Raw genomic sequence first — 17,201 nt, forward strand, 5'->3', positions numbered from 1 at the left:
CTGCCCCCAGTTTCACGTTCCATCTCCACATTAAACTTACCTTCTCCTCCGCTCCCTCTCCACTCTCTGCGCGCCCCTCTCGCTGACACATATGCGTCTGAAGCGAGGAGCTGACCTGTGTCAGCTCCTCGCTTTGCCGCTGCCGCCGGTCTCACTGACACATATTCGGCTGAAGTGAGGCTGTCAGCTCCTCGCTTCAGCCGAATATGTGTCAGCGAGACCGGCGGCAGCGGCGAAGCGAGGAGCTGACACAGGTCAGCTCCTCGCTTCAGCCGCATATGTGTCAGGGAGAGAGGCGCACAGCGGCGAAGCGAGGAGCTGACCTGTGTCAGTTCCTTGCTTCAGCCGCATATGTGTTCAACTCAGATCTGCGTCCTCTGGACGCAGATCTGAGTTGAAATCGGGACATACCTCCCTCCAACCGGGACCGCGGGACATGTCACCCAAATCGTGACTGTCCCGCGGAAATCGGGACGGTTGGGAGGTATGGATATATATACAGTATATATAGTGAGAAGGTGACAGGCAGAATGCTGGAGTCCAGATATGTCAGTCCCAGGTTTCTGACATATGAGTGGTCCAGGGCAGATCTGGAGTAGGCCTCAGCCCAGGTGTAGATCCTTGGCACATTACTGGGCTAGAAATGGCTGCAGCTCTTGCATTGCAGTGCAATTCCATGAGGTGAAAGGAGGTGTATGGGTCTGTCCTGTAACCCTGAGTCCAGTGAGACTATATTGCTCCTGTTTTGTTTGTGTGTCTGGAAGTAAGCCATATGTATAGTTAGGTTATCCGTTCTGTTTAGCTAGTGGCTCAGACGAGCAGGTATTTATTTAGTTTTTGCCTGAAGTTAAGGCTGTATTTTGTGTTGTTTATTTTGTGCTTGGTGCCAAGATTTAGTTATTTTCCTTTTTTTTTTTTGTAAATAAACCAGTTTGCTGCATATGTAGTGTCCCTGCCTTGACTGTTTGGGTCCACACCACTGCTTCTACCGAGCTAACTTCCCCACAACATGTGAAATCACAATGCCCTATAGAGTCCAACTGTAGTGTCGTACAGCCCTATTGTGGTGTCATAATGTCCCATTGTAATGACCCAAATGCCACCGTTATATAGATGCGCTCTATTGTGATGTCACACCAATGTGAGATCACAACATTCCATTGTGGTTATGTAACATAACAGTAGGGTATTGTACAATTTCAATTGGCACTGTGACAACACACTTCAGTACTATGTTAACAAAATTAAGCATTGTGATGTCAAAAAAAACAACTATTATGTGAAATTTCCCCATTGTGATGACACAATACCCAAATATAATGTCCCAGTGCTTGAATGAGATTTTACAGTAGCCCAATGTAATGTCACATAGCTCCACTGAGATGCCAGAAAGTCTACATATGAGGTCACAGTGCCTTATTGTGATGTAAGAAAGAATCACTGTGATAACAGAATTTCCAGTGTGATGTCATAATATCCCACTGTAATGTCATAGAGCCCATTGTGATGTCACAATGCTTCCACTGTGAGGTCATAAACCACAAAGTGAAGTCACAAAATCCTATGGTAGTGTGACAGGGCCCCATTGTAATGTATGTTAATTGTGATGGCATAATGTCCCATTGTGTTGTCACAATGTCCTAGTGTGACATCAGAATTCTGCCTTGTAATGGTGCAATACTCCGTAGGGATGACACATTGCCTCAATGCCGGTGTGAAGTCAAAGAACTCCATAGTGATGTGAGAATGACCCATTTTCATAATACAGAACCTTAATGTAATGTTACAGATTACTAATGTGATGCCCTATTGTTAAATTATAATGTCACAACGCCCATTCTGATGATTTTACAATTCTCCAGTGTGATGCCATAATACCTTATTGTGATTTTAAACCACCTCAAAGTCAGAATTCTCCATCATGATGATGACAACAATACTTAGTTGTGATGTGACAATGCTTCATCAAAATGTCCATTTGTGGCATCAGAATGCTCCATTGTGATGCTTTAAAGGTCATTGTAATACCACAGCACCTCATTGTGATGTCTTGTGTTTACTAGAGATGAGCGAACAGTAAAATGTTCAAGATTCGATATTCGTTTCGAGTAGCCCCTCAATATTCGACTACTCGAATCGAATATTGAACCCTATTATAGTCTATGGGGGGAAAATGCTCGTTTCAGGGGTAGGCAACGTTCGATCAAATTACACTTACCAAGTCCACGAGTGAGAGTCGGGCTGGATTCTCCGAGAAGTCTTCTCTGTGCAGCGTCCCCGCGGCATCTTCCGGCTCTGAATTCACTCTGCCAGGCATCGGGCCTGGGCAGAGCCGACTGCGCATGCCCGCACTACAAGCGGGCATGCGCAGTCGGCTCTGCATCGAACTTTTCCATTCTGCATCGAACTTTTCCATTCGAATAGCGAGTGGTACTCGATCGAGTACGAGTATTTCGAATACCGTAGTATTCGATCGAATACCTACTCGATCGAGTACTACTCGCTCATCTCTAGTGTTTACCAGCAAGAGGCAGTAAAAATTCTGCACATTTGTATTAAGGGTTTTATACAGTTTTTATATAGATTTAAATAAATAAATTTAAAGAATAGTTGATGCATCTATAGTTATATGCAAACATCATTTCAAAAGTGTTTATTTCTATGTATTTGTTTTTGCATTAAAGGTTAATATATATATAAATATATATATATATATTTATTTATACACAGCAGAAACCACATTCTGTGATGAAAAGCTTTGCAAAGTCTTAGAAACCATTTAAACAGACTATATTATAAGATCCAATGTTTTGTTTTTTTTCTGAGACATTTCTATAACATCAGCTTTCCATTTTTCAAAAACAATTAGCAGCACCTTAATAGCCTTTTTAAAGGCTATTCAGGCAAATGTTTATCTAAAAACCGGAAAATCTAATGATAGAGCCCCTTTAAATAGATGCACATTGTTTTAGAGAACCTTTTCACCACTTCTGCTAAGTCCAGCTCTTTATACAATTTAATAGCTGCCGCTCCACTGATTCTAACAGAGTTGGATTTTTTCTCCAGCCCTCACTCTTCCTGAGCAATAAATGCTGCAGGCTCTGTACTGTCAGGAGGGCGGTGTCAGGCAGGAGCGGGGTCAGGCTGTGATTCGGAGCTCTGACACTGGCTGTCTCTGATTGGAGCTCTTAGTTATGTCCCATGACTGCTCCTGCTGACACTACCCAACTGATCGTACAGAGCATAAGCAGTATATCAGGCTCCAATACTAACTGCACCGATTTCAGGACGAGGGGAGACAGAACAGCACCTATTAAGAGATGCTAAGAACTGGAAGGTCTTCTTTAAATGTTGTGTTAAATGACACACATACCTGTAGAGCGTTAGCAAGAGTATACAAACTGCATGGTTTTGAAATGTTGTATACATTGACAAGTTTGGGGTATCAGGTGCTGTGACCACTAAAGCACAAGCATACCATTATGCAGCTGGGGATTTAGCTTACTAAAGATGTCTCTATCAAAACCTTACAAATCAGCATTGTGTAATAATAAAACATAAGTCTTGGAGACGAGTTCAGCAGTATCCGCATCATGCTCAATGCAAAGTGGAACTTATATACTGTCATATTACAGTGCATGAATATCTGTAATAGGGTTTTATGCATACTGTACAATACTTATCCTGAGTAAATAAGAATTATAAAGGTGACAAGTTTATTAGAATCCCTCTACAGTTCAGCCTCAGGCTTTGGGCCTGTAACTTCAACCAATCACAGAGTATTTCATCATAGACATAAAATATTAAATATACACTGCACAGCTTCTTTCATTTTCCTCTGGGAGGTCTTACGAACTGGAATTTTGCTGCATTTTCTCTAACAACCAATCTGTATATCGAGATACTCTTGTATACACCCCGTATGAATTTACTTTGGCGCACCCCAAGCCCCAGCTAACAATCCCAGTGAGGTAATAGGTTTCTTTATATTTAGTGGCATAAGGTCCACCGCTGTCACCTTTACATGAATCCTTGCTACCATCAGTGAAGCCTGCACAAAACATGTTGGCAGTAATATTCAGCTTGGTTTTCTGTATACATTCCTGAGACATCACTCGAGGCAGAACTACCTTCCTAAGGGTGTCTGGAGTAGCCCCACCTTCCAAAAGGCGACCCCAACCACTGACAACAGAGAAAGAGCTTTGGTGCAACAGTTGATTTACGGCAAACTGGATTTCAGGCAGACATAAAGGAACAATGTAATCGGTATAGTTGACTGTACTGTTGAGTCGGAGGAGAGCTATGTCATTATCGTTGTTTGTTTTAATTCCTACAAACTTTTCATGAATTATGATTTGAACAACTTTGCGCTCTTCTTCAGTTCCTTCAGCTTCACTAATCTTATGATCGCCTGTAAGGTTAAACAACATCATTACCATCATGATCATAATCACATTTACAGTCTGTATATTAACATTGCCATTTATCCACATTTTATTATCTGCCATTACTATATTTTTCTGTTTTCTTTCCCAGTACATTTCATACACATAAAATGTGACCTAATCTTAGACAAGATACTTGCTCTAGCTTTCCGTGCATTGTTCTTGTACTTACCAAGTATGACTGTTAGTCTGTTTACGAAAGTAGGTTTTACACAGTGAGCAGCCGTGACTACCCAGTTTGGTGCAATTAATGTCCCACCACAGATAGTTGTGGATGTTTTGTCTAAGACCACTCTAGCCTGTAAATATATAAAATAGCAATTCGTTTGGTCTTATATATATAAGCACTATTCATCACGTTGCCTGTTTACTAGTTTACCATATATTTTTTTTAACAAACACATTTATTTCATGTCCAATAAATAAATCCAAAATTCCATGCAATTTAGGATATAGTGATAGCTGGGCTAGAGTATGGCCTGCTCAGAATTTGTTTTGGAGGGGCTTCACTACCTAAAACATATTGTGATCTGGGCTTTAGCTTCTGCAGTTGAAGTTGATGCAAAAACTGAAAATTGTGCTAAATTTGTCTCCTAAACCCAGTAGTATATTAAAATAAGCATCATAGGAGTCAATTATGTTGGTAAAGCAGAGACCATTGGAACCAGAAAGTGTTGTGTGCCTTATGGTCACTGTAGTGAGAACTCCAAGCTAATACTAACTAGGAGTCACCTTACTTGTTTGACCCACCCTCCAACATGAGAAACACTGTTCTAGTACTTATAAAACTGTAATACCCGGGTATAATCAAATGATGATGAGTTTTGTACTTTCTATGTTATAAATATTATAGCAATCCTATGTTCCTAGTCATGTCATGTGTTAGCTGGGCTATTAACATACCGTATTTTTCGGACTATAAGACGCACTGGACTATAAGACGCACCTAGGTTTTAGAGGAGGAAAATAGGGAAAAAAAATTTTGAAGCAAAAACTGGTAAAATATTTAATATATGGGAGTTGTAGTTTTGCAACAGCTGCAAGGCCACATTGACAGGTGACCCTGCAGCTGTACGGGGATGCATAGGGTGTTTTTTTTTGCGGGTCCAGAAGTACTTTTTAGTTATACCATTTTGGGGAATATCTATTGCTTAGATCACCTTTTATTGAAAAAAAAAACGGTGGTTTATGATATATGATTTTCTACTTTTATATATATATTCTAGGGACAGGAGGTGATTTAGAACTTTTATTTATTTCATATTTTTATTATATATTTTTAAAGCTTTTTTTTTTTTTTTTTTTTACTATTTTATTCCCCCCCCGGGGCTTGAACCTGCGGTCACTTGATCGCAAGTCCCATAGACGGCAATACAACTGTATTGCCGTCTATGGGACATTCTGTCTATTAGTATTACGGCTGGTCATAGAGACCAGCCGCAATACTAATATAGCCGTGACAGGCCTGGGAGCCTCATTAGGCTCTCGGCTGTCACCCGAACAGGTCGGCTCCTGCGATATCGCCGCGCAGGAGCCGGCCTGCAACTCTACAGGTACGGGGCTGGTGGGGACCGGCCCCGGGGGAGAAGAGGCCGCTGACAGACTGCAGACCCGGCATCCGCTGTACTAGAGAGGCGGATGCCGGGGAGGGATAGACGCCGGGGCCTGAGACATCGCTGCCCTGCCCTGCCTGAAGCCAGCGGCGGGGGGACGGAGGAGCGGAATAGCATCACTCCTCCCGCTGCTGGCTTCATGAAGGGCAGGGCAGCGATGTCTCAGGCCCCGGCACCTGTAAATGGCGTCTATCACTTGCCGGCTTCCGCCTCTCTATTACGGCGGGTGCCAGGCGCCACATTCGGCCTATAAGACGCACCCTTCTTTTCCCCCCAAATTTGGGGGAAAAAAAGTGCGTCTTATAGTCCGAAAAATACGGTAAGTCTTCAAAGAACTTTCACATCCAGTGTTAATAATACCTGCCATGGACACTCTCCTTTCAGGGCCTCTTCTCCTCCAACAATTCGACCTTTTGTTATTCTCTTTTTTATCACTGGTATCTGTCCACATGGATAGGCCACTGTTGGGCATTGAAAATTGGTGAAATAAAAAAGAAGAAAAGAAAAAGTGCAGTTACTTTCAATTACTTCTATTGTACTGGCAGACCATGAGTACACAATTATTTTGTACATTGGTTTTATATATTTGGCAATCTATTCTTCTTTATAATCATAAGACGTTGCAATATTAGACCTATATTATTTTACTGACCTGTAGGAACGCATGATAGTCCATCTTCTGCTAGAGCATACCCTTCCATACACGAGCAGCGTCGTATTGTGGAGGTGTCATAACATAACTGCTCACAGTCTCCATTCTCATATTCACATTTCAGTGTGTCATTTATATCTGTAAAAGGGTACAAAATGCTATTTTCACTCAAGACATCATATCCACAATGTCCTGACACATGCCAATGGGATACGTTTATGGTGGAGCCCAGGAAAGGAGCTACCATTTGAATGAATGTTTGGCCAACAATCTTATGTCTACATCCAGATTTACCCCTCCTAAATGAGCTTACTAAGGTGTTTGGTATCCCCAACAAATGGGTCTTTTTTTTTTTTTTTTTTTTTTTTTTACATTGATTTGCTTCTTTGTATTTATAAACAATTTCTCAAGGTATTGCTAAAATTTGTATAGGAAAATTTAGTTGGATGCTACTCTCTGCCTGAAAGTTAAAGTTGCCGTCACATTACAGATAACTATTCCCTATCCACAGGAAAAACCAAAGAACTTGTGTGACAGAGAAAATGCAAGGGGACTTTTACACCCCAAACCTTCTCATAGCTGGGGACCCAGTGTTAGGAGCCCAAATAATGTAACACATCCCCTATTCTGTGGACAGGGGATAGGTGTCTTTAATGGGACAACCCCTTTAACTTTAAAGAATAATCTTGACAGCACTACGTGGTTAGAAGCACTGAAAAAGTTGCAACCAACGCTCTGAAGACCATTGGGATAAGACCACTTATAATTTCTTCTGCCTCAAGGTAAATCTCAAAAAATTTGGACTTCTAGTTTGCAAAGCAAAAAGGCAGTATAGAAGTTTCTAGACATAAAATTAAAGCATATCTCCAATTATAAAAAGAACACTTTCATAAATGAATAGTACATGTGAAAGTAAACATCTTTGTAATGTATCTTATTCTAGAAATCTGTTTCCTTCTTCACTTATTAGGCTCCTCTCTAATTTTCCCTCAGGCTGTTTGTGTACATAGAGTCCGTATCCACCTCACACAGAGATCTGTATGGAGGGGGAGGGGGCTATTAACTGCCTTTTATTGCCTCATTATGGCCAGTGGTAGTCTTATCTTGATACAACAGCAGTCTCATAAAAGCTCTCTCACAGTGTAGCAGAGATCAGCAGCTGTAGTTAGTTGTTTGCGTTTTCCAGCAGACTACCTTCTCCTCTCCATAGACTTCTACATAAAAAGATATATATCAAAAGTTTCTTAAAGTTTCATGTACTATTCATTATACAAAGTTGTTTTATAATTGGAGGTACACTTTAAAGAACTAGAAGGCAGGCTGTGAGCTTCTGTCATGGATTTTGAGAAAGCATGTGTCTCTTTTGACCATAAGAACAGTGTAGCATGTTGACCTACTATTGCCTACTAGTGAACATAAACCTCAAAGAACCACAATGGACTCCATTATAAGTGAAAGGCGTCTGTTATCATGTCCATCATATGACAGATTTGGCAGAGTGCCCTATTTGGGGCAGCATTTACAATATCTCTGTAAAGTGCTGCAGAATATGATGTCGCTATATAAGAAAACTAAAGAAATAAATAATGGAAGTGTGAAATGAGACAAATTCATAATTTGGAAAAAGTAACTTACTTGTTTCACAGTTTCTGCCCTCGTAACCCTCTGGGCAAATACACATATATAACTGATGTTCATCAAGGCAGGTTCCACCATTAATACAAGGATTGGAAAGACATTGGTTTTCATCTGTGAAGAGGTAAGACTTGATGTTACTAGAATGCAAACAGTATAGATGATAGATTGTGTATTTTCTTCTTTCTTCTCAACTTACCTGCATATGTCCTCCAGAATTCTTTCTAGAAAGGAAAATAAGAATTTCACATTAACCCTTGTTTAATATAAAATCATGATTTAGTCAGACTTACATGATTAATGAATGCCTAAATCTTCTAATCAAAAATTGTCCCCATTGACTAACTGCATCCTGCTGGAGGAATTTTTTTATTTTTGTTTTTGCCCCGCCCCCCTTCCAAAACCCATAACATTTTTATTTTTCTGTTCTCAGAGCCGTATGAGGTTTTAATGTTTGCAGGACAAATTTTTCTTCATGATGCTACCATTTATTATTCTGTACAATGTACTGGGAAGCTGGAAAAAAATGGGGGGGGGGAGGATTTGAAGAAAACGTGCATTTGTGCGACTTTCTTACGTGCTTCATTTTTATGGCGTTCACTCTGCAGCCAAAATGATATGTCCCCTGTATTCTATGTTTTGGTATGATTCTGGAGATACCAAATTTATATGGTTTTATTTACATTTTAGCCCCTTAGTAAAAACCTAAGACTGTGGCAAAAAAATGTTTTTCTACAAGTCGCCATATTCTGACACCCGTAACTTTTTTTATACTTCCATGTACGGGGATGCATAGGGTGTCTTTTTTGGGGGGGAACCACGAGTACATTTTAGTTATACCATTTTGGGGAATTGCTAGTGCTTTGATCACTTTATATTAAAATTTTTTATCAGAGGCAAAACAGTGAAAAAAACAAACAAATGGTGGTTTGGCACTTTTGCTTTTTTGTCACAATGGCATTTATGGGAAAAATATTTTTATAGCTTTGTACAGCATGTGTTTTCGGACACAGGAATACCTAATGTATTTGTGTTTCACAGTATTTAAGTACTTTTATATGTGTTCTAGGGAAAGGAGGGTGATTTGAGTTTCTTATATTTTTTATTTATTTTTTTAAATGCATTTATTAAAACCCGCTAGAGGTCTTGAACCCCAGGGAGTCTGATCACTTATGCAATGCATTACAATTCTAATGCATTGCAAATTATCAGCACTTCTATTGCAGGCTGCATAGAGCAGCCTAGAATTGTAATGGGAAGCTGGCCCAAGAGCTTGCTCCAGATGCCATCGATCCCCAGCAAAATGGCAGTGCCAATGCGCCAATGGCAAAGTGGCGCCTCGGTCAGCTTTTACTGAGGCAGCAGAGGAGTTAATACCTGTGATCAATGCGGACACTGATTGCAGGCATTAGCACTGGGTCTCTGCTGTAGAATACCCGCCATATTTAAATACCCAACATTCGACATACTATTACGGCAGATGTTGGGAAGGGGTTAATAACTTTGTATACATATAAAAATGAAAGAACCGATTTGTAACAAACTGGTTTCGATACAAATTTTCCAATTTTTTTTTTGATTAAACTAAAACTTTAACGATTCATCTCGGATGAATTATATAGCTTCTCCGGCATGTAATTAGCAGTAAAATACAGAGAAGAAGGAGGATCACATGGTCTCTGTGACTTAGGCTGGAGTCTAGCATCACTGACAGACTCACAGAATCACGAGTGGTAGGTGGAGAGATAGTAGTGCTGATGTTGCATCAGAATATAGGATGATGCTGAAGAAGACAGAGCCATGTTGTGATACTTGAACTAGAGAACAGACAAATTATCGTTATTGCATGATCCAAAGAACTTGCTGCTGATAGTGAAAAAAGAATAGCAACATTACAATAGGAGTACAGAATTATAGAAGGACTAGTGGAGGATAGCTTAGTTTAGTAAGACAGGAACTCTGCACTATAACACTGCAGAGACAGAAATCTGTTCCCACAAAACTGACATAATAGAACATCATGAAGATAGCACAAGCTCTGGAACTGAGGCCATGTCATCATCAAGGGATGTCAGCTCTGACAAAGCTGCGGCTGTGAAAGATAATGGTAGCATCTATGGGTCTCTAGGCCGCCCCCCACATTGGCAGCCCCACAATACGATCTCCAAGTGCCGATGCATTGCTATGGTGACGGAGGGCATGCAAGTAAAGTATGAACATATAACCCAAAATGAAACAAATAGAAACAACAAAAGTTGTTAGGTGAAAAAAAACAAGCTCTGATGATAGAAAAATAAGTTACAGATCTCAGAATATGGTGCCACTAAAACACATTATTTTTGGCAAAAAAGGGATTTTTTTTGTGCAACAGTAATGCAACATGAAAAAAACTGAATAATCTTGTATTACAGTAATTGTACTGACCGACAGAACATAGGTAACAAGTAATTTATGATGCAAAGTCCACCTTATAAAATGTAAATTAAAAAGGATAGCAAAAGTTACTTTTTTCCCATTCCACTAAGAAAGAGTTAATAAAATTTGAGCAATAAGTTAAATGATTGCCAAAATGGTGCAATAGAAAAGTACAACTAGTACCTTCATATGACAATGTCAACATTAAGCCCTTAAAGAGGACCTTTCATGTCTTCGAGCACAGGCAGTGTAATATTGGATTATGTCAATATTTATATTGGTTGTTATTATGTTTATTATGTTTTACTCATTTAAAAAAACAAACAAACAAACAAAATAACGATTTTCCTGAGGTCACCATATTGTGATAAATACTGTATAACTTTTTTAATGATGTGTTTTGTTGACAAAGATCTGTGAGGGTTCTTTATTTCCAGGGCAAATTGTAGTTTTTATTGGTACCAATTTCTGGTATGTATGACTTTTTGATCACAGTTTATGTATAATCAAGTTTTATTAAGGATTTTATGCAAAGAAAAAAAAAACAAAAACAGGGGAAGGAGGAAAAAGGAGGGAGGATAAACCAAGGCACAAGGCGCGCAGACCTCACAAAGTGACAGCAAGTTAGGAGGACAGCCCCCCAATATGCCAAGCAAATTATACTAGTAACGATGCACAGTCTAATAATAAAAAACATGATTATATAACAAAGGAGGGGAAAGGGAAGGACTGTAAACAAGTACTGAAGGAAACCAGACAAGATGAAAAACAGGGAAACAAAGACCAGGGAGGCACAGAGGGGGGAAAGGAGGAGGGAGAACAGTAGGGAAAAGGGGGGAAACGACCTAAAAAAGAAGAAGGGTGAGGACACAGAATTCGACTGTCAATAAAAAAATAAAGAGAACTCGAATTACTCCTGGAACGCCATCGAGGGCCGTCAGACACAGTCAAGCTTGGAGGGATTGGTGGAATCCTCCACAACCATCCATCCATTCTCCGTATGAGGAGAAGCTCCTGTAAAAAGTCAATCAAGGAAGGCGGAGTAGCACTGCGCCAGTGCCTGAAGATGACGGCTCTGGTGGCTGTGAGAAAGTGCTGCAAAAGGTCCTTCTTGAGCTTGGAAATCTTACCAGGAATGACCGAGAGGAGGGCCAGTTGAGGTGACGGGGAGACTACACAGCCACACACCATGGAGCACAATGAGAACACTGCGTCCCAGAAAAGTCTAAGGATGGTGCCCTCCCACCGGATGTGGAGCAAGGTGCCTCTCTCGGAACCACAGCACCAACACTGGTCAGATACTTCGGGTTAGCTCCTATGGAGAAGGTCGGGACACCGGTACCATCGGGACAAGATTTTGAAGTTCCTCTCCTGCGCACTACAGGGCATTGGCAACTTATGTGTGAGCATAAAGGACTTGTTCCAGTTGGCTGGCGACAGACCAGTATGGAGGTCGGAGTTACAGGGACCAGTATACGAGGTGTGGGCATTGAGAAGGATACTCTGTCCACAGAGCAACCCAGAGGGAACATAGGGTTACCAAAGAGGGGACTTAAAGGGCCAGGAACTCTAGCCACCCTCCCGTTGGAGCATATCCGATCCCAAGTTTTAAGGAAGTGCAATGAAAGGAGAGAGTGCCTAGTGGATCTTGAATGAAAGTGAGCTGGGATCCAGGACAACGAGGAGAGAGAGGTCGAAAGCAGTTCGGCGGCAATAGAGACCCACTGCTTATCATCCCTGCAGTAACGCCAGTCAAAGATGGAGCAATACTGTGGAGCGGTAGTACAGTATAGCTACTACGTCCGGTAGTTCAATCTGCTCAGTAACGCGAACCACACAAATTTCGCAAACAGAGACTGTACTCGAGTGAAGAAGGTGAGCAGGAGCGGGATGGAAAATGCCTGGAACAAATACAGGAATCGGGGAACCACATCCATCTTAAGGGCGTGGATGCGGCCGAACGAAGAAAGGGCATTTGCGCCATTTTTCTTGAGGTCAGAGGTGACTGTCTCAAGAAGTGGGAGATAATTAAGCCGATATAAATGGGAAAGATCAGGAGGGATATGAATCCCAAGATATGTGAAGGAAGCCATTTGCCATCGAAACGGAAAATCAATTGCGAGCTGGGCCGCTTCTGCAGGGGGAAGCATGACGTTAAGAGCTTCACTTTTAGAGAGGTTAACTTTAAAATTGCTAAGGAGGCCAAAACGGTTAAACTCACGCAAGATGGCAGGGAAGGACACCCGTGGCTGAAAGACATAGAGGAGGAGGTCGTCAGCATAAAGAGCGTCTTTTTTTATCACAGTTTATTACTATTTTTTTTTTTTTTTTTGGGGGGGGGGAAGTAAGGTAACTAAAATACATTAATTTGCACATTGGGGTATATACTTTTTACGGTGTTCACTGGTATAATTAATACTACTTTTAGATAGTGTGGACTTCTATGTACATGAGGATACCTAACCTGTTTATTTTATTTTGATTACATTATGGTTTTTGTTTTTATTAATTAAAAGGTGTGTTTTTAACTTTTTATTATTTGTTTATTTTTTATAAAATTTTTTCAACTTTTTTTTGTATACTTTTTTCCTGTCCCACAAGGGGACTTGAATCTGGGATCTGCATATCCCCAGTGCAATGTATTGCCATGGCAATCCCTTGCACTCTGTAAGATTATGGGGGATCTGAGTGGTAGTGAAGAGTCATCTTGTCCTGGATTCACCTAGATGCTGTGAACATAAAGAATATGGAAGACAGTTTTAGTAATGTTTTCCCTGCTTAAATAGTGATCTCGAAGCATTGTTATGCCCACAATTGATTTATTTCCATTACTGCAAACACTGTACTCCTACTTGGCAAAAAATGATAAGAGGAGTATTTTTAGACTTCTGGGAAAAATCTAGAATGAACTCTGCAGCCACTGCCTTTGTCTCCCTGTATAATGTTCCATTTACTGTACTGCCGATGCTAATTATTACTCCTAAACTGCTGGGCATCATGTCCTGTATAGCCACAGCTACCAAAACTACTACCACTTAGCCAGACATGTCCAGTGGCCTGGTACATCACATTATTTCACACTGTACTGTCACTCATGTTGCCACCATTAAAACCACTGCCACCGCTCAGCCACATATGTCCTGTGGCCTGGTACATCACATTATTTCAAACTGTACTGCCACAGCTACAACCACTGCCACCGCTTAGCCAGATATGTCCTGTGGCCTGGTACATCACATTCTTCTATTCCAGACTGTTGGTGCCACAGTATTGACATGAAAAAAATTATATTAAAAAAGGTTCTCGCATAAAAACCCCCAAAACAAACTATGCCATCAATTATTACAGGCATTCCTTTGGGATTACTGACCAGTGTTTTCCCCAAGACTTGCTATACAAAATTGCTCCCCTGAAATGTAAGTGCCATCTGGTGCATTATAGATGGTCTAGTCTAAGGTTATACCACTTATTACTTATTCTTTTTAAGGAGAAACTGTTTGGGCGCCTGTTTATGAGGACTTACAGTATTTTTAGGATATGTTAGGTAGTTATCCCCGTTTGCAGCTGCAGAACTGAATGTTTTTAATCAAATCTTTCTTAACCTTTCTCTTTTTCCTTAAATTGACAATTCCAGTTTAAAAAGGATCTGTCAACTTTCCTAAAGTATCTTTTTAGTAAATTATATTCCCCCATAACATAACAATTTTGGAGCATCTTTTCTTAGAATTTCTTGGTTATGATAATTGGGTGATACCAGCTTGGGGTGTTTACTTATACACCACCTAATGACAGCAGGAACAGTAACACACAGTTTTCAATCTATTCATACATTTGCCAGGAGGAGAGAAGGAGTCCGCTGCCAGGAGGTGTTGTCTGGGATACGATATCTAAAGGTAACCAGACCCCTGGAAGTTCTGGCATGGAGTGCAGCCCCCAGTATCCTCTGCGGGAGGTTGCTGAGATTTGGAGATAAAATTGTTGGAGTGGAGTATGGCACTAGAGCCCTATCATTACTGGGCATCCCCTCAAATCCAAGACTGGGAATGCTACACAGTTGGAGACTACCACCCCTATTCTAAAGCTGCAGAGTTTACAGTTGCTGAGTAAAGTTCAACTTGTTTCAACTGCATCCCTACCTCCTGAGTCGTTCCTGCATTACCATCAGGGCTTTTCCAAACAGCATCACACTGGCTCAGAGTAGAGAGTACCCTTCTCCAACTGGAAGTGCTACCACCACTATCGGTTAGTACAACAGGACATCCTCATTGGTGGCCTATTCGGTGGCACAGCTACTTCTCACTACTACGCCCATCCTCCGGTTCTCTCTATCTGGGCTGCGGTAATGAGCTGCAGCCATCACATGAACCACACTTCTGGTCCCTGCATGGGATAAATAAGAGGACTGGGGGTAGGTGAGTATTGCTTTATTTTTTTAATTTATCCCACCCCTGCCCCTCCCCCACTTTTTCAAGTTTGACTGGAAAACTACTTTAATGCACACTTCATAGCTTGAAAAGTAGACTGAAGAATCATCCACATCTATGAGGCACTGTCCCACAAGCACAAGGAACAGCAGGATTTGCCCATCTTGGTCAGGTGTAGATATTATACTGGTGCTCTTGTATACTGACTACTACTCAACATTTCATATACTTTGGCATTGATAAGAAAATCCAGCATTTAGCTACTGTCATTTATCTAAAATGTATGTAAGAATGAGCTCATAGGATATAAAATGACAAGATTACCGTACGTCTTTCATCCTTAAAGATTTCTCTGGCTTCCTCATATGAACATTTTTCTTCAATGCATTCTCTTTCCAGGGATCCGGCTTTGAACTCCTCAAATATACTGTTAGCTCTCCGACTCCTTAACAGAGTATTAGCCTCTTTAGTCTCTAGGAATACTAGAGAGGACAGTGTTAGGCATACTATTCATAGTTAAAGGGTTTTTTTTTTTTTTGCAATATTTATAATTAAACATAACAACCCCCCCTTCACAGAATAGAGATATATGGTCACCAATATACCCATGCTGTGATGTATTATGTCTGTTTAGTCTCCATGCTAACACCAGTGGGTATTTGACGTAGACACGCTAGGGGCATAGCTATGAAGGGTGCAGAGGTAGCAGTCACTACTGGGCCCTGTATCCTTACGGGCCCTACCAGCCCCCATGTACCACAAAATATACCACTTTTCTAAGTGGCACAAGATAGGTGGAGCCCCTTTACAGATTTTGCAGTGAGGCCCAAGAGCTTCTAGTTATGCCTTTGCACCCATCTGCTGGTTTTTCTACTTCCAAGACAGAGCGTGATCGCAATGCCATAGTAATAGACTAGACACTACGCAAGTAAAACAGTAAATCATTGTGTTTTTTATATCTGTAATGGGTTTATATGGATTTTTTTATGTGCAAGTATTTTCACACTTCTTTGATCTCTGTATGCTGTAGTCATGACTTAGGCTGCATGAATTCTATATACTCCTTGTAATGGTTTCATGTAGCTATTTAAGAACTTGGCAAATCTGTGGTTTATATATCATGATTCATGACAATGTATACTGTGTCTCCTTCTGACTGTGCTCATTGACCATCATTGGTTAAATGTATGCTAAGAGAATGAAGTTTTAGTCTACATTTTGGTAGGTATGTGTTGTATATAGTATATACATATACTAGCATATAGTCACATCCTGTAAGATAAATGGGTGTATGTAGTATCCTGATGGTTTATACAAGAAGTCTACAACTTCCACAATGATCTTACATTCTAAATGTTCATCTCAACTTAGGTTTTCTTATTTATTTTTATAGCAGGTATATAAACTCCTAATGTTAACTAATGAGAACACTTTATTATATCACTAAAGCTACTGTACATTTCCATTACCCCTTTGTATTTCACGTAAAGTGCCCTGAAAGAAAATGGCCATATAAAATAAATACTGCTACATTATGTTACTTACCAGCAAACGTTATGAGAGGCATAAACATCAGAATAATCCAGAAACATGTTCTTTTCTTCTCTTCTAATTTCATGGTGGAAAGACTTTCCTATTCCACTACTACCTGTATACAAGGGAACAAGCCAGGTCCAAAGTTCATTGTTTAAATATTTGGATATGGGGGAGGGGACCTGCTTGATAGGATAGAAGAGATAGCTGTAACAAATCAATGCTGGAGTGTGCAGTTTACATAACGGTTTAGGTGTATTTTTTAATGCTATATAAGTATAAGATCTGCTGATCAAGCCACAATATTTAATGTAGTGGCATGAACATTAGGTTTGGGTGATTTATGGATGACTTTAACCCCTTTGACTTCTGATTTAGTATCCTATTATTCCAATGGCCTTCTTTTGTAACCTAGTGGGTCAGTAATAATCTCCATTGTCATCTAGTCTAATAGGTTAGTAAAAAATTCTGAATAGTGTAAATT

At 40.4% G+C, this 17,201-nt stretch overlaps 1 protein-coding gene across 1 annotated transcript; it reads right to left on the reverse strand.

Annotated features, from left to right (window-relative positions):
* Positions 1–3,848: 3,848 nt before the first annotated feature.
* F7 (coagulation factor VII) lies at positions 3,849–16,802 on the reverse strand. Its single transcript, XM_075262825.1, has 8 exons — positions 16,730–16,802; positions 15,509–15,666; positions 8,545–8,569; positions 8,346–8,459; positions 6,711–6,848; positions 6,419–6,519; positions 4,618–4,744; positions 3,849–4,411 (listed from the first exon to the last, which is right to left on the reverse strand). The coding sequence occupies exons 1-8, from the start codon at positions 16,800–16,802 to the stop codon at positions 3,849–3,851; spliced, it is 1,299 nt and encodes a 432-aa protein (XP_075118926.1).
* Positions 16,803–17,201: the final 399 nt, after the last annotated feature.

The sequence above is a fragment of the Leptodactylus fuscus genome, chromosome 2 (assembly GCF_031893055.1).
Source record: "Leptodactylus fuscus isolate aLepFus1 chromosome 2, aLepFus1.hap2, whole genome shotgun sequence".
In the NCBI taxonomy this organism is placed as follows: domain Eukaryota; kingdom Metazoa; phylum Chordata; class Amphibia; order Anura; family Leptodactylidae; genus Leptodactylus; species Leptodactylus fuscus.

Excerpts from the sequence above, each read along its gene's own strand:
- F7 (XM_075262825.1), bottom strand. The coding sequence starts at position 16,802 with ATGAAATTAGAAGAGAAGAAAAGAACATGTTTCTGGATTATTCTGATG. Across the intron at positions 15,667-16,729 it reads GCCTCTCATAACGTTTGCTG|TATTCCTAGAGACTAAAGAG; the intron begins GTAAGTAACATA and ends TGTCCTCTCTAG. Across the intron at positions 6,520-6,710 it reads ACTATCATGCGTTCCTACAG|TGGCCTATCCATGTGGACAG; the intron begins GTCAGTAAAATA and ends AATGCCCAACAG.